At 39.0% G+C, this 22,125-nt stretch overlaps 1 protein-coding gene across 4 annotated transcripts in view; it reads right to left on the bottom strand.

The window, feature by feature from the left end:
• RAI14 (retinoic acid induced 14) overlaps window positions 1-22,125 on the bottom strand; it is an 87,185-nt gene that overhangs the window by 2,154 nt on the left and 62,906 nt on the right. For 2 of the 4 annotated variants that reach the window (XM_056513323.1, XM_056513324.1), the window contains 14 exons: window positions 18,112-18,200; window positions 16,235-16,299; window positions 12,707-12,764; window positions 12,439-12,509; window positions 11,060-11,166; window positions 8,635-8,813; window positions 7,978-8,006; window positions 6,949-7,035; window positions 6,126-6,212; window positions 5,375-5,435; window positions 4,946-5,064; window positions 2,955-4,466; window positions 2,078-2,227; window positions 128-193 (listed from right to left, as the gene is read on the bottom strand). In XM_056513323.1, the coding sequence (XP_056369298.1) occupies window positions 128-193; window positions 2,078-2,227; window positions 2,955-4,466; window positions 4,946-5,064; window positions 5,375-5,435; window positions 6,126-6,212; window positions 6,949-7,035; window positions 7,978-8,006; window positions 8,635-8,813; window positions 11,060-11,166; window positions 12,439-12,509; window positions 12,707-12,764; window positions 16,235-16,299; window positions 18,112-18,200 (2,680 nt within the window). The remainder of the gene's footprint in view (window positions 1-127; window positions 194-2,077; window positions 2,228-2,954; window positions 4,467-4,945; window positions 5,065-5,374; window positions 5,436-6,125; window positions 6,213-6,948; window positions 7,036-7,977; window positions 8,007-8,634; window positions 8,814-11,059; window positions 11,167-12,438; window positions 12,510-12,706; window positions 12,765-16,234; window positions 16,300-18,111; window positions 18,201-22,125) is intronic. The other 2 variants (XM_056513325.1, XM_056513326.1) reach the window with 1 other exon arrangement.

The raw sequence follows: 22,125 nt of genomic DNA on the forward strand, positions 1-22,125 counted from the left end.
TTGTTGTTGAACGGTCATACCTTATGGGAGGGATGTGAAAACATGCTAAATTCTTACTAGATCAGCAGAAGAAACATCTTCAGTTATAATACTAACCCCCTGAGTGACTGACAACATGCAACCATACCTGCACAGCATAGAGAAGGTGCATTCTGTAAACTGAGACAATTTCCTGGTGTTGTTTCTTTGTTTCCTAGAAAACAGTTAAGCAGAAAGGCACAGAGTATTCAGAACTATCGAACTGGAAACACCCCATCTAGATTCTGACTGGGGAAAATTCAAACCATAGTCTTATGTAATGCATTGAAAACTAGCTCAGATAGTGTCGTCTCACCAGGCACTCTAAATTTGCTTGGAAGAATGTCCAGGAAAATGCTGTAGCTCTACCTGCCCCAGTAAAAAAAACTGATGATATCATCAATTTGAAGAAGTGCTGTGCTGCAAAGGGGTGGAATGAGCACATACTCTATTTCCAAGCTTATCAGCAACCAGAATTAAGGAAAGCCAACAGTACTCTGACAAATCAACTCTCAACTGCAACTCAGCTCTTCCCAGAAGGCAGTGACCCTGATGCCTTAGGATTTTGCTTTTATATTTTTCAAATCCTGCAGTGCTTTGGGTATAACTCTAAAACTCTATAGCTTGTCAGCTTCTGTTCTCCTATTAATATTCAGACAAAACAATCCCTCTAGGCCTGCAACTCAAGGACACCTTACTGCCTCAGGACCCGAAAAGTATAAACAAAAGTGAATTGGGGGGAGCAAACTGGGGGTATATGACTGCATTAGCTGAAGCTGTAATTGGAGGATTAATCCCTGATACGTAAATGGACCAAACTCCTGATTGTTGTCCATTTTGGTGTAGCCCCTTTGGGGAAGTTTTGTCTGCCCTTAAATACCTGAAGATTCTTCATTCAATACATCTGCTTTTAATCTCTAACTCTGTCTGGCCTCTGTTTTTAGGTGAGCCCGAGAAAGGCATCAGCCCCTCTGTTAGAGCTGATGCCTTCCCAGGTGAACAGAGGTGCTTACAAAGGTCTTGTGCTGCAAGATCCTGACTTAATGAAAGCCACCCAGTCCTTTTCAATGATCACAGCTTGTCACAACTCAGAGGCCACCTTTCCAAAGATATATGGAGATGTTAGGAAAGCTAACCTACTAGAAAGAAAGAGTGTTTCTGTCCTCTTTTAAATGCTACTTGGTCTCCCAAAGTAATGCACACCTTTGCACTTCATACTACTTTGCTGGTCCTAATTAATGGGAGATGAAGGGTTCTTTCACACAGGGATAATAAGAAAGTCTGGGCCCTCACACTGATAGGATACTCTGCCTACTATTTCTTTTGCCTGCAAGGGAATTTTTCTGGCATACTAAGCCCTCTTTTTCTGCTGTGAAAGGTAGGAAGCAGACACCACTTAGTGTGTCAGTCTGGAAATTCTCCTTTCAGAGGCACTCCAGAGCCCTCAACACAAGCCTCCACTGGACAATACTTTCCTTTCATCCTCAACAGTGAATGAAGTTCTCCTTTGGGCAGGTAAACTACAGGACTCAACCCAGCTTATGAGACTGTATCTTTCATGCACGAACAACAAAATTAGAAAAAAAAAATGTAAGGCATTCAGAATTTCAGAGAGAATAAACTAGGCTCCCCATAAACAGTGCATTTGCTTGACTTGAAACCCCATGCTTTCTTCCAAAAAGCTTAAAAACCCAAATCAACTTCAGCTGATGAATGTTCTTGAAAATCCTCTGCACACTGATCATCCTTTTTCCCAAATTAAGGTCTGAGCAGCAGGTTTGGTCACTCCATTTTACTACAAGAAATCTGCTTCTCAACTGTTCTGAGAAAAATATGTGGAAAACCAGCTTTCTTTAGTTATGCTCTTTCTAAAGTGCTATTCGTGACTTACAAATTCCTACATGTTTCAGAGAAAGAGAAATTACAGATTTTTTGGATGAAACTTCTTTTCCATGTACTCACTGATTGTACTCTATTTTAAACAAGGCAGAATGAAGAATAGTACATGTTTCTTTGGAGAAATGGGACTAATGTTAGGTTTACAAATTATCACACTTACAGTCAGTTGGTTTTGCAGCTGCTTCACTTGTTGCTGTAACACCTCCAGCTGCTGGCTTTGTCTTTTGGGGGCACTGGTTGAGTAGGAGAGCTGAGAAAGGCTGTTCAATGCTTCTTTTAATTTGCTAATTTCCTTTGACATTTCATTGATCTAGAGAGGCAAAACAGGTTTTCATTACAAGATGTTATGCATACTACATTCCCATATGTCTTATCTTCGAGTTATTTGTGACTTAAATTTAAGAAGTGGGGAAAACCAAATTGTAAATAAACTGTTGGACAGAGATGTCACATAAGCAAAGGGTTCCAATGCTCCTCTATTCCTATCCTAGTCCAGTCTATTCAAACTGCACTCCTTGCTCTGAACAACACCACTATTAAACAAGAAGGGATGCATTTACCATCTTTACAAATTTTGCTGCTGAACCAAACACAGGTTAGCTATCACAGCTATAAAGGAATTTGTAGTGACGGATGTGGTAACTGCAAAGGAAAATTAGTCAAACCATGTTATGGTTAAGATGACGTAGTAATATCCCAACAGTGAATTTTTGCTCCTTCCTGATATTTTGTCTTCTTGTCTCCTCTGGAATACCTTCCTGCTGTAAATCTCACTTCTTTGACTTCAGCTGTCTGAATAGTGTGAACCTAAGCAGAATTTAAAAGCGGTAAATTGAAAGATCATGTGTATCTCCACAAGGGAGGGAAACAAACTGCAAAGCCAACACAACAGAAAACTCCTTTGCCTTCAATACCTGGATTTTCAGAGGGGCAAACGCACTCAGAAGTTACGTGAACCAACATAGTCTGTTAGGTCACTCAGCACCAGCTTTGCACTCTGAACTCACATTACCCCTCCACTGTACTGAGTCACTGACCTTTTTGTCTTTATCTTCTTCTAGTTTTGACGAGTTTTTCATTTCAATAAGAGCTTCTTGAACCTGGTGGTACTTGTGCTGAAGATCAGTCACCTCCCGTTCCTTTGCTTCAAGCAGAGTATGCATACCTTCTTTCGCTTCTTTCAAGTGCAAAATTTCGTTTCTCAGTTTCAGGGCATCTAAGGATACATTTTCCTTCTCTCGGATTACATCCTTCAGTTTAGATGACAAAGCACTAATTTCACCCTCCAGTGAGGATTGGAGCTTTTCATACGAGGCCTTGGGTACCATGGCTTCATTAATTGCAGCTTTTTCTTCCAGTAACGCCTTTTCCAAGTTTCTTAATTCACTTTCCTTGTTGCTAAGCAGTCGTTTGAGCTCATTTATTTCTTCCTCCATCTCCTTTATGGTATTTCTGAGTGCATTGATTACCTGACGGTGTTCAGTAATTGGCAAAGAGTTTTGTTTCTGAATGTCTAACAGTTGCTTGAGTTCTTCTGCTTCATCTAATACTTTTGTATACTGGGATTTTATTTCTGATAACTCATTTTCTGCTTTGTATTTCAAAGAATTTGTTACCTCCATCAGTTTCTCATGTTCGTCTCTAGGAATGTAGTCTGAAGCTATATCATCTAGGGTTTTCTTCTTCCTATAGTCCTCAAGCTCTGTTTGTGCTTCTTTGTACAACTGAGACAATTCACTAAGTTGCCTATTGAGCTCATCTATCGTTCTGTGCATCACATCTTTCCTTTCTCCAGCTTCAGCACCAGATTCCAACTGCACCTGATTTGCCAGCTTGTCCTGTAGCCTTTTAATTTCCTCTTGCCCTTCCTTGTACCTCTCAATCAGCAATGCTTTCTCTTGATTAATGTTATCAATAACTGAACAATATGAATTCTTCATTTCCTCACACTCTTCTACAGACAATTTGCCTGCCACATTCTGCTCTCTGTCTTCAAACTTTTTCTGTAACTCTCTCACTTTTTCTTTTTGTCTTTCGCTTTCCTCCAATGCTTTCTTCAATTCTTGTTTAAGTGCTTCAACTTCTCCATAAGTAACCTTCAACATACTCAGATCAGAACTGGTTTCTTCACTTTCAGAGGAAATAAGACCTGGCTTCTTTTGCCTTTGTATGTTCAAAACCTCTTTCACAGCTTCCTCATGCCTGTTTTGAGTTTGTCGGAAGCTCAAATTAAGATCAGAACCATTTTCTGAAATATCTGGGCTATTTAAATAATCTGTTTCGGGGACTCTAGAGTGGACTTGAGTTTCCACATGCTTTCTTTTGGCTTCAGAATTCTCTAATTTTCTCTGCACATCCTTTAAGTCTTCCTGGAGGTACTTCATTTTTACTTCTCTGGGGCTTGTCAACTTTTCCTGGATTTGAATGACATTTAATGTAGGATTCAGCTCCTGTGACAAAAACTCATTTTGTCTCTCTGCTGTTTGCTCAAACTGTGTTTGGGTTAAATAAGATTCTACAGTTGAATCCCCTTCTTTGGGTGTTCTTTCCTGTTCAAAAAAACAATCACACAATCAAAACAAGAACATGATTATATTTTTTTAGAATAGCGTAAGCAAGGGAGTATTGCCACATCCTACAGAGACAGATCTCTAAAAAGTTCAAAACTCAGCTGCTCCCATTTCTCATCTACGGTGAGAGAAGGAAGTAAGTGCCAAGCTCCTCTGAAAGTCTGGACTGAGCTTCATAAGCTAATAATCAAAGCTATGCAAATTAAAATTCTGCTAGTACAACTGTAAACAACATATTTTAGCATGTGGTTATCATAATAAACAAAGTTATTCAGTAATTTATGGGAAAAGTGAGAAGATCAAAACACTGATTTAATCCTTTGGGGCAGAGTGTTTCCATGATCTTACCAACAAGCTTGTTAAAAGATCATCACAGTACAACTCTTTAAAGCAGTAAGCAGCTCTTTGTTCTGCCTGGCAGATTAAGAGAGCATCAGAATAGCACAAAAATATGCCACCTGTAATTTGTCCTGCAGCTCCTTGTTGTGCAATGTCAGAGAGGCAATTTTTGCCTGCATCAGCAGAAGTAGATCTTGTTGGTCAGCATCAGAACTCACATCCAATAAACTATCAGCACCTTTGCAGAAAAAAAAAAAGGTTCAAAAGCTATCAAAAAACTAAAATACTATTAGTTATTCCAACATTTCAAATTAAACAGTTTGTTCCCATGACCACTAAATGCAGTGAGCATTAGAACTGCTCCTGCAAATACCCCAAGAAGGTGTTAATGCAATTGAAGCAGAATGTTTTGGTGGGAGCTGCTTGTGGAATTACAAAACATCACTCTCAATATTTAGTGTGTCTCATGTTCTAAGTGGAAAGGTACAGAGGTTTTCAGCATTTCATGCCACGTAAAATGCCAAATGAGATAAGGATTAATTGTATACCTGTTGTGCTGTCACTCAGTCTTTCTATATTATCCCTGTGCAAGGAGCTGAATTCTTCCTGCTAAGATATCAAAAGAAAATATTTTCACAGAAAGCAGATGCAAAGCTGGACCATTCACCAAAAAGAACTATAGACAGTATAGATCCTGCTGGATAAAGCCTGTCCAAGTGGATGTCTTTTATTTCTGAGGTCTTGTGTAATTGTGTAGCATGTGTCCAATATTCCAAAATGTGCTAAAGCCATTCAAGTTCCATTACCCAGTTCCCATTAAATACTAATGAAATACAGGGAGCTATCTCGTAAATAGTTTGGAAAATTGCAAACTCTGTGATAAGTAATAGCAATATACTGACATGTATTTAAAAGAATCTTCAGCATCACAAGGTAAAGATCAGATAGAACATACTCAACCCTTTCACTGACATTTTTGGTAAAATGGTCTCTTTTTGCACTGCCCAATTCCACGTACTTTGCCGGTATTAGACACCGAAATCCTGGAATATTGATGCTTTCATAATCATAATCCTAAACACTGACTCACCTATGACTATGTATATGTTTGTTACATATTTAAATAATCTTTACACTTCTTTACGGTTGAATTGCACTGAAATAGATTTGGATTCATTTTTGCTCCTAAAATTCTGCTGATTAAATCACAGGAGAGCCTGCAGTCATCAAAATAGAACATCAAGCAAATCATCTCCAGTACTTTCCTTCTCTAAGCTCTTAAGAATTGAACACTGATACCTTGCACACTTGATCAGCAAAGAAAGCCTGCCCTTTTCCAGTTATGGGAGTTGAAGTTGAGGAGTATGGAGAGGACAAATCATTAACCTGTAAAAAATTTTATATAAATAGCTATGTATATGTACATGCATATACAGCTACCTCTCTAACATATACCCATATATATATGTACATGTGTGTATACCTATATGTCTATAATATGTATACACACACACACACACACACACACACATATATAGATATACATGTATGCAAATGCATTAAAGAGTACTTTCACCTGCACTAACATAAGTCACAACTCTAGATAACTTTCAGAGAACAGACCTAGTTATTTAGTGCCCTTCTGAGTTGGTATTACATAAGGAGTGTAGCTGCTACACAGGTTACATTCTGGTTTAAGACTAAACCTAACCATTAAATAGACTGATATAGTATCAAAATGCAGTTAAGTATTTTATTTTGATATGCATATATGCTCATAATAATATGCATCCATACATATGTATAACTAAAATATAAAGAACTTACTATTTACTTATTGAAATCATCAAAAAGGAAAACTTCAACTTTAGTTGGAAGAAGCAATTGTACAGTAAAATTTGTACAATTGTATCTTAGACCATGCTTTATTTTAAGCAATTTTGCTTAGTTAATCTAAGCAACATATGCTTTCATGGTGTCATCCTAAGGTCAGGAAAAGCACTCATGGTAAGACAGGCATATAAAATAACATTGACAGAGAAAATCCTGTCCACTTAATTCTAATAATGTTCAAAATTCTTTATATCCCCTAAAAGTATCTCAAAATTGGTCTTTTCTTTACCTGAATAGGACTGATAGGAGGAGGTGGGGCTTTGCGTTTTTTTGGAGTTCCACTTCTTTCTGAACTTAATTTAGAGCCTTGATCATGCTGAAAGTTTCACCAGCCAGAAAAGGTAGGTTTGTTAGTTTGGTTAGTAAAGTCTGAGCAAGTTGTTTTATAAAAAAAAAAATGAAAAAAATCCCACATTAATATCAACTTTAGCAGCTCATGCAGTGCCTTTTCCCCCCTATGTAAAGACCACATCTCTACTAACACAAAGATATTAAACATGCCTGACAATATGAATCTGTTCCCTTGTAAACCATGCTTCAGTGAAAACAAACAAGTTTTAGTGAAAAAGCAGAAGCTGACAATAGGTTTAGCACCAGTGACCTTAAAACACTTCCACTCACACACAACCCAGCCATGCCATTCTTCAGAAACCATCTCTCCTCTCCACCAGCTTCTGCCTAAGCCCTCCAAAAACCCAATTCTGCACTCAGAGAAGGAATGAACCAATGCATTGCACCCTTGTCTACTTCCCAGCCACCAGCAGGTCTACAAGCTCTACTTGCACTCCAAGATATTACACTAGATAAAAAATGTAACAAACTAATTTAATTCCTTAATCTGCGGTGATTCTCACAGGAAGGGGTCTCCAGCATTCAAGGGCCTTAAATTTTATGTTTTTAGAAAGAGAGAATTTTTCTAGATCCTGTTTTCTGCTGTTAAAAGAGACAGGGCATTCAAAAGCCAAGCTCCTACACTAAACATGAGGAAAGCAGGAATCATCCAAGCATACATGCACATACACACTCGCCCTCCTTTCTTCCCCTCACAACGGTGCTGGCTGCTGTTAACAGAGAAGCTAAGTCTAAAGGTAATGTTCCTGAAACACATTTCTTAACTAAGCTAGAGAAACCTTTTACATTACATAGTAGTCATGGCAACCCATCTCACAGTTACATTTACTACTGCTTCTGTTACTGTTTTTTGTTATGGTACAAGGCTAGAAAGTCAGAGAATTTTCAAAACCAAAATGACAAATACCTGCTTTGCTTTTGTTGGAGACTTTGCCTCTGTGGAGCAGAAAAGAAGTGGAATACAAAAAAGTTACTAAAGGAAAAGTTATTTGCCATTCTTAACCCACCTCTCTGCTCTACTTCCCATACCATAGATGAATGGTCTGGTTTTTGAATTCCTGTTTGAAATTTGAGAAATAAAATTTGCAAATTTCATTTCAATCACATCATTTCTCTGCTACTGTTTGATTTCATTTTGAGGAAAAATCTGAAAAAACATGACAATTCTTATTCCATTACAGTCTTGCTCCATTCTTATGCATTAAGCTTCCTACTTCAGAAATCCATTGTAAAATGCTCTGCTTGCTTCAGTTCCTTCTCAGCCCCTCTACAGAGGGGTTCCATGTATAAAAGAGCTCATTCCAAATTGTATGCAAAATTTCACGATGGTGCTACATCAACTTGTCTTTCTCCAAAACACCTCTTTTTGGCCTGCTCAGGGCTTTATCCCATGCTAAATATTAGAATCTATGGCAAAAAATTTTTGGGAAGTCCCAGCCAGATAATCTTGAAAATGGCTCTTGCAACATTTCAGGCTACACTTTGAAGTAAATTTGTTCAGTGCTGAATATACATGTAGCCTGTTCAAGAAGTTACAAAGTGCAGGTCAGCCTCTCTCACATACCCACGTCCTGCGATATCTTTGATGACAGGAGATTCTGGATCCCTGTATTCTCAGAGAGCTTGGCATAGTGCAGGGCATTCTGTCCAAAGACATCTACTAAACTGACATCTGCACCTCTCCTGAGGAAAGCTTCCACCATGTTAAGGCTGCTAGCTTCACAAGCCATCATCAAAGCAGTTCTGAATAAGAAAAAACAAAATGAAACAGAACACAAACAGCAAGTGTCAAGGGCATTCTCTTTAGCAGCTCATTTTTTCAGGGAAAAAGAGAAGTGTGACTGTTAGTGTGCAATAAAGTCCAAGATTCCATCAACATATTTATTGGTACATAAATGTAACTGATGTTTCTTTTTACAAACAAACACTTGCCAGCTCTTTCTCCTCTCCCTCATACACTCCAGCTGCAAATACAGGTCTGCAAACATTTCTAAAAATGGCTTCCTGAGGCTGAGATGGGAGTCATAGATAGAAATGGCTGAAAGATAAAGTCAGATTAACAAACCTCACTGCTACACTCTGATCACAGTGGTGGTACAATATGAAAACCTTTATTTCATTCCTGCTCTCCGTCACGTGTTCAAGACAAAACAGACAAACAGATTTCAATCAAAAAGACAAAAAATCTAGATCTTCAGTGAGTCCAAGAGAGGAGTTTCACTGCAAACCCTGTGCTACTGTCAGCCTAAAAAAAAGAAAAAAGGAAATTCATGAGAGGACAAACAATTCCCTTTCCAACACATGGCACCTGCACAGGGCTAGCTCCAAGAGAAAGCATAGCATACAGAAGGAGTCTTCTCCTAACAGGTTGTATCTGCCTTTCTCAATTATTTGAAGGGGCCATAAGAGACATACAGTATAATTGCAAACACACAGAAAACCTCACCTTTCAAGCATGCTCTAATACTGCCTTCCTGCACAGGCATAGTTCTCCTTTCTAAGCATGAAAACATGTCTAATAGGTTGGCCAAGTTTACTGCCAAACACATTCCTCAGTGCAGATTAGATGCTGAAAGGTTACTACAGTGATAATATTTGCTAACTATTAAGACAACAGTTTCACTAATGAATTAAACATACTCCCTGAAATGGGTGAGTCACTTGGAAAAGTGACAGCTGCTGCAGTGCTGTGCTAAAAGTAGTGGTGAGTGACAACTTGGATAACACCTCCAGAGTTACAGGGATGGTTTAAGATTACCAAAATAATTCACTCAGTCTGGACATGATAGGAATCTGGAGATGCCATTTTCAAAGGTTATCCTTCTCTTCTCCCAATGAGGTTTCTTCTGTTTCAGTAAAATCTTAACTACTTCTGTGAACATGAGATGCAGCAGTAGTCACTTCTCTCACCACAATTAAAGCAAGAAGTAAACCAGCATATTCCATGTTACAATGTTTTGTTGCTTCTACACACAGTACTATCTTAAAAAAATACAAAAAAGGGAGTCTATCTATGATAGAAACTCCTTCATCCAATTAAAGCAGGAAGTCTTAGCACTGTCTGCTGATTAAACACTAGGAGAGTGAGGGGAAGGCAGAGGCTCCAGAGTGTGCAGCACCTCAGGTTCAAAGCACCAATGAGGCAAGAAAAACTGACAGAAAACAAAGGGGTTTTCTTCAGACAACTGCAAACAAAAAACACTCTAATGAACTTTGGACTGATAAAAAACCAGTTAGGGTCCAGTGTTACGTTCACAGGTGCCACCAGAGAACAGAATCAGCATTGTGTCACACAGAATAATCAAGATTGCTATGAAATGTATGTGCCAAGTCTTCTCAGTATCCCACTGTTACCTCCACAGTTTAACCAGCTGTTTATAAAACAGTCCATAATTTTTTAAGAGTATTGATCTTTGTCAGTATCATCAGAACAAGGATGTCACTTTTTAAAAAGTTTTCTGATACATGCACTATCTCTTAATGTAGAAAAATCTCTAATTGGCACCTTCTAAAACAGCAGCATCTCCACCACAGAGATTTACTGTATTTTTTCCTTGCTGCTGTGGCTGCATTATGGCAAAAAAAAACCAACCCTCCACAGATTTTGCTTACAAGTAGCAGTTTTAAGGATTTAAGTTGGAGGTATTAACTCATTCCAAGAGAGCAGCATTTCAAACTGGGACACTTAGAAAGTGATATGTGGGTAAGAGCTATCAATCATCTTCACATAGGAATAATTTAAAAATGGGTTATACTGCTCTGGTAGCCCAAGGGAAATCTTACAGGCAGATTAGTTTCATAGTCACATAGTTTCTGCTTTATCTTCCATTTCAATCAGTTTTCTGTAAGCCTTCTCAGCAATCAGGATATGCTATCTAGTACAGAAAGCACTATTTCACCTAACATCAACTACTTTGGGAAGGATTTGAGAAGAAATCTTCATTTGACAGCAAGCTTTGGTGAAGAATCAACATGTTAATCTGCTGTACCTTCCATTTTTATCCCTGGTGTTGATGTCTGCTCCATGATCCAGAAGGTATTTGCAGACTTCTGTATGACCATTTTGTACTGCAAGCAGCAAAGGTATGTTCCCATCCTAGAAATGCATAAAAAGAAACTATGAACAATATTCCATCTACTTACAAAAACACACTGAGATTTAAGGTCATCTATAAATTTTACCTTTACATAGCAAAAGTGAGGTGCTATTAGTACATTTTTCCTGTGTGCCATAAACACAGCTGAGTGTGCTATAATTCCTTTCTTGTCTGCTGGGGATGATGTAAAACACAGGAAGGCTAGGAAGGCTTTTTACTTTTGTACTCCCTTTGCTGTTTGCTCAATGCTAAAACACAATTATTTTGAAACTACAAAATATCTTTCCACAACAAAAATGGTAATTTTAACTAAGTACTAAGCAAAAATAAATAAAGTCATAGAATAACACAGTTGGAAGACACCTTTAGTGTCTGCCAGACACTTTTAGTGTCTGCCAGTTCCAGTGTTTAACCACCTTCAGGGTAAGGTTATTTTTTTACTAGTAGCTAACTGGAATTTCCCAGTTAGGTCTACTACTCAAATTCTGACCATTGCTTATAATTTTGTCATGCACCTCTGAGACTGGTTCTTTCTCTTTCTTACAGCCAGCCATGATGGCAGCTGAGAACTGCTGATACTTTAAGATACTCCTACAGCCTTAAGACTGAACAAACCTTTTATGCCTTTAAAATGCATCTGCTGAAATCTTAGATCAGATGTCTGTCGCGTATTTGCTTTTGCTAGAAAGACCAGATATAGACCAAAGCCAAAGCCAAACAAGTTTCAGTATCTTCAGTATCACTCCCTGCCTGGCCAGTGCTTCACAGATCCTGTTCTCTTGTCATTAGTTTTTCTATCAGACAGTTGCATCATTCCCAAAGCCAGACCTGGTTGGTAGACATTTCATAGTAGTTGTCTCTGAGCCTTTGGAACATGTCAGGTACATATTTTTGCCTCAAGCATATCATGCTCTGACTGGGCATTGTGAGCATTTTGAAGCCCCTGGCCACATAATGGGCCTTTTCCAAAGGCTCCTGGGGACAATGGAAACACTTTTAATTACGTTTCGAATGTGTAAGAATTGATTCTGGTTACCTGTGCCAATGTTTCAAAAATCAGCAAACCCTGTCATTAGGGTATCAAATTGTAAAGTGCTTCCACACCTCTGCAATGGCAAGCTGCAAAAGGAACTTTCTCCAGCACAGAGATCCCAGAAGGTATGAGCACAGCATTGCTCTGAAGTACTGCACTTGAGATGGAGTGTGGTAAGGGCAATGAGGGTGATAAAAGCTCTGAACTATCTGCAGCACACAACAGGAGAAGTACGTACCAAATCTTTGATGTTAATGGGACATTTGTGCTCACACAGAAGTTGAACTGCCTGAAGACATCCACATGCAGCTAAAACAAAATAAAATTTTGTTTTAAAAAACAACACAATCGGGAAAGTCCACTAAACTCCAATTTCAAAGTTTGTGTCCCACACTTCCACTTGCAATATTGCAGCATTACAGTGGAGTACAAAAAACAAATTCTAGGCTGATGAGTTAGGAATATCAAACACAACAAAACAGAACAAACTTTCATCAAGAAATTACCTGCATAATGTAAAGCTGTTTTCCCAGAATTGTCAGTGCTGTCGACTGGGCATTTACTCTGCACAATTAAATAAGGAAAAGGAAAAAAAACTATCAGAGAAAGACAAAGAATATAAAACAGATGTTTTATATATCCAGTGCTTAACATTGCAAAAATATTTATGTGGTGCTTCAAAGAAGAAAATTGAAGGAAGGTACAGCTTCTCTCTCTACCAATCTGGTATTTCCTGTCTTCATATCAACTTATATTGAAGTCATAGGAAATCCTCATGGTTAAGAGAACTGTCCCTAAAAATATTATCATTTCAGAATAATTTAAGTCAGTAAATAAAAATGGAAATAAATGCATAATAAAGTAATGAAATAATCAGTAAATAAAATCTCTCCTTTGCCTCAAACTTTTTTTCTTTTAAACATTTAGAGTAAAAGCTAAAGCAACCATGTCCCAAGGCAATTTGTCCTTCATTATTTCATAGAACCCTGGCATGGTTTGGATTAGAAGAGACCTTAAAGATCATCTTGCTCCAACTCCCTGCCATGGAGGGAGGGACACCTTCCACCAGACCAGGCTGCTCAGAGCCCCATCCAGCCTGTCTTTGAACACTGCCAGCACAGGGCATCTACAGCTTCTCTGGGCAGCTTGTGCCAGTGCCTCACCACCCTCACAGTAAAGAATTTCTTCCTAATACTGAATCTAAAACTACCCTCCTTCCCTTTGAAGCCATTGCCACTTGTCCTATCATGACATACCCATGTAAAAACTTCTCTCTGGTTTTCTTGTGTGGCCCCTTTAGATACTGAAAAGCAGCTCTATGGTCTCCTGAGAGCCTTCTCTTCTCCAGGGTGAGCACCACAGTTTCAGCCCTTCCTCACAGCAGAGGTGCACCATCCCTCTTGATGCCTTAAGTTTTAGCTTTCATATTATCCAGATTCTATACTGCATTAGTATATAACTCTGAACTCCATATAAAGTGTTAGCAAGTTCTCCTCACAGTTCAGTCAGACAGAACATTCCTTTTCCAGCCCAAGAACCAAGGACACTGTTGCAGCTTCAGGTCCAAAAAAGTATAAACAGTGAACTGAGGAGAGCAACCTGGGAGGATGGGACTTCATAACCTGGAGCTGTCACTGGACAATTAACCCAAATATGTAAATGGACCAAAACTTATAAAAGTGTGAAAACTCATGACCCATTGTCCATCTTGGGCACAGCCACAGCTGGGCACTTGTACTGCCCAAAGTGTACCCTTTGAAGGCCTTTTAATAAATACATACCTACTTTATTCCTACCACACTGCCTAGCCTCTGTTTTAGATAGTCTCTCAGGGCATCACTCTCATCACCTTCATGGCCCTGCTCTGTGCTCACTGCAGCAGGTCCCTGTCCCTGCTGTGCAGGGACCCCAGCTCTGGCTGCAGTGCTCCAGGTGGGTCTCACAGAGCAGAGCAGAGGGGCAGAATCCCCTCCCTGCCCTGCTGCCCACGGGGCTCTGGATGCAGCCCAGGACACGTTTGGCTCTCTGGGCTGACCCAGGTGCAGCACCAGCACTTGGCCTTGTTAAAGTTCATGAGGTTCCCATGGGCCCACTGTCGAATGCCATACAGGTTCATTAGCATTTTAAAAAATAAGCACCAACAATCCAGTTATATCTTGTTGTATTACAGTTATCAGATGTTACTGATCAATCTAGACTTCAAAGCAATAAATAGTAATGAAAAAATAATTCAAATTCTTATCAAGGCTTAGTTTGGTACAGAAGATTTTTGTTTTAGTTACAACAAAGAGAGAGTATCATAGAAACTTAGGTTCATTTGGGTTGGAAATAACCATCATGATCATAACATCCAACTGTTGACCCAGTACTGCCAAGTTGATCACTAAAACATGTCTTATATCTACACATCTCTTAAATCTCTCTAGGTGAAAAAATTTTCCTAATATCCAACTTAAAGCTCCCTGGGTGCAACATGAGTCCATTTCCTTTTTTCTCATTATGCTATGGTCTACCCTAAGCCTCCTTTTCTCCAGGCCAAACACCACCAGCTCCCTCAGCTGCTCCTCACAGGACTGGTTCTCTAAACCCTTCACAAGCTTCAATGCTTTTTGTTGGACAGGAGAGGACATGACCCTAAAATTATGAGTTTCTAGAAAACAAATATTATAACTTTTGACTTTTACATCCAGCACCGTCTCCAACATACCTATGAGTATCTAGGAAAACAGGATCACATAGACTGTTACATTCTGTAACAAAAAAATATCATGATTCTGCCTGTGTGAAATAATTATTCAGCCTGTTTTAGTTCAACACCACCTAGACATTCCTTGCACACACTTTGGTCCACAGAAGATAATCCTAAGAGCATGAGTTACTGGAGAATGTTGCACAGCTTTGCACTTAGGAACGTGTTTATAACTCTGGATATTGAAATAAAACTAGGAAACCATCAGGGAAAGCAGTGTGGGGTGCAGCAGATCCCGGCGCTGGGCACGGCCAGCCCTGAGCTCTGAGCTGCGATGCCAGCAGCGACGGCCTGATGGCGACGTGCCTCGTGCAAAGGGATGGGCTGAGGATACCCCACCCCTGCAGACAGCCTGCTAGGGGATTGCACTGGGAGCCAGTGAAACTGGACCCTGTGCTGCCAGAGACACTGACAGAGGTCAGTCACAGGACAGCTGGAGAGCCCTGAGGCAATCCAAGAAAAACAATCTGGAGGTTGGGATATAGGATCCTTTCTCTTTCTGCACCATCATGTTCAAACGGGGTTCTTAATCATTATTTCATCTGTTCTCAGTCTGTATGCGTTAATTATCTGAGACTTACTGATAACTCCAAACTCAGAAAAACCTGCTCTGTTTCTCTGATCACCACAATGAAAACTTATCTGTATTTCTGAAATGGAGCTGAGATGGACAATGAGACTCTTCTGCATCTTCACTTTTGTTTTTCTTATTTTCTCTCCCTGTTCTTTTAATTCCCTTTCTAACCGCTCACTCTCCTTTACCCCATTTCATTGAAGATTTGATTATTTCCATATTATTTTTGGATCTAAACTACTTTTTTTTCATCTCCTTTGGCTTTAAACTTGAGAATATTTCCATGGTGAAACACAGAATCTACAGAAAGCATTCCAGTGGAACATTATCACAATCCCCCTAGAAGTGAAAAACCTTTCCCCCTGTAACTCTTAATCCACCTAATTCCGAGTCAACCAACCACACAGACAAAACACAGGAAGTTAAACTGAAGCTACAACCTACTTGAAACCCAACCAAGCTGTGTCAGAGCAGCTGGACATGAAAAACTGTATTTGCAGACTACTGAGGTAAGACACACTGTTTTCCATCATTCAGTGCCTGAAAGGTCCTTAAACTCTTTACGTTTAAACTCTTGATGTGCCTCTCTTGATGCCAAGGAGATAAAACAATATAGAAGTGTGGTGCAAATTATTAGCACAAAATGAGTTCACATCTAATGGAACCAAATGAAAATTTCAAAAATCAAAATTAATTTGATTTTTCTTTTACCTGAAGTAATCTCTTAATGCAATCAGGGTGGCTGTTCTTTGCTGCAAGATGTAAAGCACTGTGCCCTAAATGAATAAAAGCAAAGCAAATTAATTATTCAATCATGCCAAAGCACAGGAACAAAACCTTCCATGACAAAGGCAAAATCTTGAATTATCTGTCTTGTTCCTATCACGACACATAAAAAGTAAGGGTAGAGAAAATAAAGTAAAAACCTGCATCAAGCAGAATGTCTTTGCTATCTGTTGTTCAGACAAGCAATGGAAAAATCTTAAAGTCTTAATGCATATAAAGGAGTGACACAAACATTGTGTCAGACTACACCTTGGCAGAAGTCAGTCTAAAATTGTACATTATGCCTTGCTTCTTAGAAAACAATTTTCCAATATTACACAGCTTCCCTTACACACAGATGTCTGTTAATGTCTTCATGATTTTTTGTATTTGGCAATGAAAACTTACCAGCATCAAGAGTAAAACTTGACAAATTCACTACCTACAACTATATTAAATTTGTGTGACCCATGAAGTGCACATAAAAGACTCAAACATAGGCCTAGTTTCGTTTGTACCTCCCAGATTCCCTATTCACTATCAAACACAGATCTACATTGGTTTACATTTCAATTAATTTATTTAGCACCTCTGCATTCATATTTAGCTATGCAATGCCATGATTTACTAACTATGGATTTATGATGAAATACTGAAGTCTCTCCTCCAGCTTTATCTTACAGAGCATCTGAAAAATTGAAGATGACAAGGCAGCAAAAGAAGAAATTATCCATGCAACTAAGACAAGAAGGGTCCAGGATTTAGTACTCTATAAAGACAAGGACACTTGTGACAGGAAACACTAGTTGCAAGTGATGTGACTTTTACATAGAAGGATTTCACTAAAGAACACTGAGCTGACACTCTCAGGTGGAAGTAGGCAGGCAACCTCTTACTACCCAAGCGACCAATGAATCATCAGGCAAGGTGAAGCATGAATTCGGAATTATAGTCTGCATCAGGTACATACATTCCCTTATCATTATGTAAAATATGAACGCTTCTTCAAGTATCAGAGACACTTCTTTATAGAGGCAAGTCATTCCCACGTATGAGAGAGATTCCCTCAGGCTGCAGGCAAAACACAACTCATGAGCCCAGCAATTACAGATCATTACTGGAGAGACAGAATGCTGACAGGTCATCCAGGTGGCTCAGCTAGCCAGAGAAAATGCTGGGCACAGATTCCACAGATGTGACAACTGAGATCTATTTAGAAGAGCTTGCCAGTTTCAAATTCAGCTCCCATCATTCTCCAAGTGGAGCAGTAATTAAGCACAGGACTTTTGAGAAGTGAAACATCATACTTAATAGCTCTCAGCTCTGTTTTGGCCTGTATCAGCTGTTTTCACTGTGCCATAATCCTGAGGAAATGTCTTACTGTAATTCCTGTAAAGTTAATGGGATTAATAGCTTGGATAAACATGAAAGCAAAGCAGAAGATCTTGATGCAACCTGTAATAATAAGAAGAGGTGGAGGAGGAGAATTATTTTCTTTTTTTTCCTCTCTCTCTTTTTTTTAAAATTAAAAATAACAATTTAAAATAAAAATAACAATTTAAAAATTGAGCAACTATTTTACAAATAGTTACTACAAATGCTGAAATTCATAATATTAGGAAAAAGGTTTTTAAGGACTTTAGATTCTGAATTCTCTGTGCAGGAAAGCAAGTATGCCCAAACCTGCAAGTGTTACAACTGCTTTTCCTACATGGTGTGTGCGGAAAAGCAAAGTTGTCAAATCTGTATTTTCACTCAGCACACCAATAACTACATAAGCAAATTGAATGTATCATACTATTTGAATAGATTCAGAGGCATACCTGCACCATCTTGGGCTGTCACATCTGCACCATGCGTCACCATGATCCTGAGGCACTCTGCATGCCCTTTCGTGGCTGCCAGGTGAAAACTGAAAAAGAACATTTGCATGTCTTTTATTATTATTATTAAGATGTCTTTTCTCTTTCATTCACTAACTGTGTACTGGCAAGTTCTTTCCTCACTGTCCTTAGATGTTTTGGCATCTTTCCATGTAATTGCTTCCCAGGAAGGTAACACCTCTGGAAGTGAGATGGCACATAAAAAAAAAACTTTGTAGACATACTTTCATACTGCAGCTCAAATAATGTGTTCATTTTGAGACCCTCATTACAAGAAAGATGTTGATGTGCAGGAGCATGTCCAGAGAAGGTTAACAAGGCTGACAAAGATTTAGAGAACAAGTTCTGTGAGGAGCAGCTGAGGGAGCTGGGGATGTTTAGTCTGGAGAAAAGGAGGCTCAAGAGGGACCTTAGAGCTCCCTGACAGGAGGGTGTAGCCAGGGGGGGTTGGTCTCATCTCCCAAGGAACTTGGGATAGAATGAGAGGAAATGGCCTCGAGCTGCACCAGGGGAGGCTTAGATTGGACAGGAGGAAAAATTTCTTGACCAAAAGGGTTGTCAAAGACTAGAAGAAGCTGCCCAGGGAGCTGGTGGTGTTATCATCCCTGGAAGGCTCTTGGATATATTTGAGAGACAGTTAGATGTGCAACTGGTGGATAGGGGTTGCTGGGTTAATGGTTAGACTCAATGATCTTAGAGGTCTTTTCCAACCTCAACAATCCATGACTCTATGATTTTACACGGGCAGCTGTCCCATCAACTCATATCATATAAGTTAGGTACATCTAATCCCACACCATTTCTAAACTTATGTCCTGAGTGATGTAATATATCCCCAAAGAATGCCTGGGCTTGGGGAATTAATAAAGAAAACAGTCACAATAACTGACTTTGTTGTACACATTTTAGTCAGAGTAGTCAGATTTACTCAGATTTAGTCAGATTTAGTTAGATTTTCTCCTTTCAGTGGACAAAATTTAGTTCCTCTAAAACATTATTCTCTATTTCCTTAATTAAACTACATCAAGCTGTACTTCTGCACTGTCCTTTATAAAGTTCATCTTTCCTTTGTGTATGGGTGGGGAAAAATACTTTACTGTGAGTACCTGGAGAAATCAAAGTTGTATTTTTTACAGAAATGTATTTTTTACACTTGTGGTTTTGCTGTTCACCCCAAGCACCTGCTTGTTTAAACAGTGTGAAACTGCAGACATTACCAACCACACTATGGCACTTCCAACATCAATTACCTAAGATGTAATTACAGAACAAACCAAAGAAACTGTACTCAATTCAAGCGTTTTTACAGCTGAAATTTTATGTTTGACATCCTCAGGCTGGGCACATTAAGATTCACAGAAACAATGCTACAGGGATGCTGCTGACTTCACTTTGCTCTGAAGCAAAAATGAAGGAAAAGCTTCTGAAACAGAAAAGTTTATATCCTGCTGATGCATAGCATGCCAATAGTGTAAAGTCTCAAGATATGGGCAGATATCCTGATACTATGTGATTCCTACCAACATCAGCCTGATGCGCACAGAGCAGTTTTTCAGTGGGAGTAATGTAAAACAGAAGTTCAAGTCACAACACTCCTAATTATTATTTCTTTGTGTGTGGACAGTTAGGACCATCTTCAAACAAGCACCAAACTGAAAGAGCCAGTATTCCTGGAATAGTTTCTAATATCTTTCAAAGGAGGTATTAATTTTTAACATTATGCACCCCTTTGTAAAAGGGATTTTTCCCTGGAATGTAAAAGAAACATCATAAATAATGGAGCTGCATCAACTACTGTATTTAGGAGTCTATATTTTGAACAACTGCTTCCTTTAAATGTTAAAGCTAACACTGAAAGTTCAGCCTGCTAACTGGGGAAACTTGGAACAACAGGCAGGAATGAAATGGGTATTTCAGACACAGAGTCTGTGAACTGCAATACCATGTTTCTCTAAGCCATAGACTTCTTTGCAGCCTTTTTGAAAACTCAGCAGAGAAACAGACAACACCTGGCAAAGAGAGGAGAATTAATCAAAACAGGAGAGGTCCTGGAACAGAGTTGTCTATCAAGTACAGCAACTACCTCACTTCCTAGAAGTCCCTCCTTCTGCACTGGCTGCTGCTGATTGCAAATGGCAGACTGGCAGTGCTTAAGCCTTAAACCTTTACCTGCAAATATAAAAGCATTCTGTGCATTCATTCTGTGAGTTCTACTGCCATAAACAAACTGAAGAGTTAACACCTCCAAGAGCACAAGCAGCACTACTGCTGTCTGCTCTCCAGTCATTTGAAATTAAAACTTCATGTGTTTGGTGACCAATGCAAAGTCGTGTAAACATTCTTTGGAAGAAGTGGTTTCTCAAGCTCTGGGAAAATGACTGGGGGAGGGACATAAGAGGAGTCTGACAAATTCCAACACCTCTAATTTAGCCAGCACAACATACCAGCAAAATACCAAAACAATTTCAGATACATTTGTGTAAACACAAAATACAATCAAATTCACTTATGTATTAGGAAGATTGTGAAGCACACACTTGGCTAACTTACATTTTACAATATTCATAGTAATAATAAATACCTGAATAATAATAACTTGGCTAAATCTGGGGCACAGAGGTTTTATGGACAGACTTTGTAGGATGGTGCCAAATGCAACATGAACATGCAAGTGCTAAAGAAGTTTTATTTAGGTAAAATCTGACTGCAAAAAAGTATCAGAGAAAATTAAAAATAACTCTTTTCAGGCTATATTCCTATGAACACATGAATCCCACCAACAAAAACAATTCCCATGGCAGTTCTCAACAAGTCATCACACAGCAGATGCTTTATTTCACAAAGAATGGCTTGCTGTGTGTCTCCTCTCTGTATCCTTTGTCTGGTACTATCTCTCCCATAAACCTGTCGTGAGATTTTTTTTTTATTAACAGTCTCAAAGCAATTAGAGGGGAATGAGGGATATGGTTACTTAACTGCTGGGTTAGTAAACAGAAATCCTGTTCTATAGAGAGAACAACTCCAGAATGGGATGAACCTATTACAGTCATATTTAAGCTAAACTATTCACAGAGTGTTGGACAAACTCTCCTCCTTAAGAAGCAATTCTGATTTTAAAGTCAGTAGTCCTTGCTTTGGTTTTGGCTTTTTGTATGTCTTTTTGGGGTTTTTTGGTTTAAAAAACTCAAACAAACAAAACAGCTGACCCAAAACAAACAAAGAAAAACCCCAAACCCAAACACTTGGGTAGTAGATACTGAGGAGTCCTATGTAGCAAGGCAGGCTCTCGAAACAAAGAACATGGTAGCCATTCATTTCAGTACAGAGTAATTCTTTACAGATACATAATTTCCTAAAATATTTGAGGCAAAAACTGCAGGCTTCCAAACACTGGAGTTCTCACCATCTGGACACCTTAAGGAGTGGTGCATTTTACTTACATCTTCTACGAATAAACTTTGCTTGATATAAAAGCAAACAACTTTTCCTCCCACTTCCTGGTTGTGCAATGACTTAGGTAAACAAAAACAAACATGTAAGACTTGATTTGGACCAAGGGCCACACACTGAGGGTTGGATTCTCTTTCAGCTGAAAATCCCATTACAACACAGTTAATTTCTCCTTCACAATAGATAAATCTGTTACTGACACTTAGAGCCACATCTTGATAGCCCAGTCTGAACTGATTTGAGATAGATTTCTTTTATTGCTGTAAAACATTTCTGTTCTTCCTGAGGAGTCTCTTTTGATTATATCCAGATGTTTCAGTGAGCAGAGGAGCAGCTACCATACCCAGTGGTTCAAGATCCACCTCTGCAGCAGATGAAAGATCAGTACGTTGACACTGCTATTTCTATGGGAATGTACAGGTCTCATAATTACTCAGTACTTAACAAGAAAAGGTGAAAATTATGTTTGTTGTGGGAAATGCTAAGCCCAGTTGGAGTAAAGAG

This window comes from Oenanthe melanoleuca, chromosome Z (assembly GCF_029582105.1).
Source record: "Oenanthe melanoleuca isolate GR-GAL-2019-014 chromosome Z, OMel1.0, whole genome shotgun sequence".
Classification (NCBI taxonomy): domain Eukaryota; kingdom Metazoa; phylum Chordata; class Aves; order Passeriformes; family Muscicapidae; genus Oenanthe; species Oenanthe melanoleuca.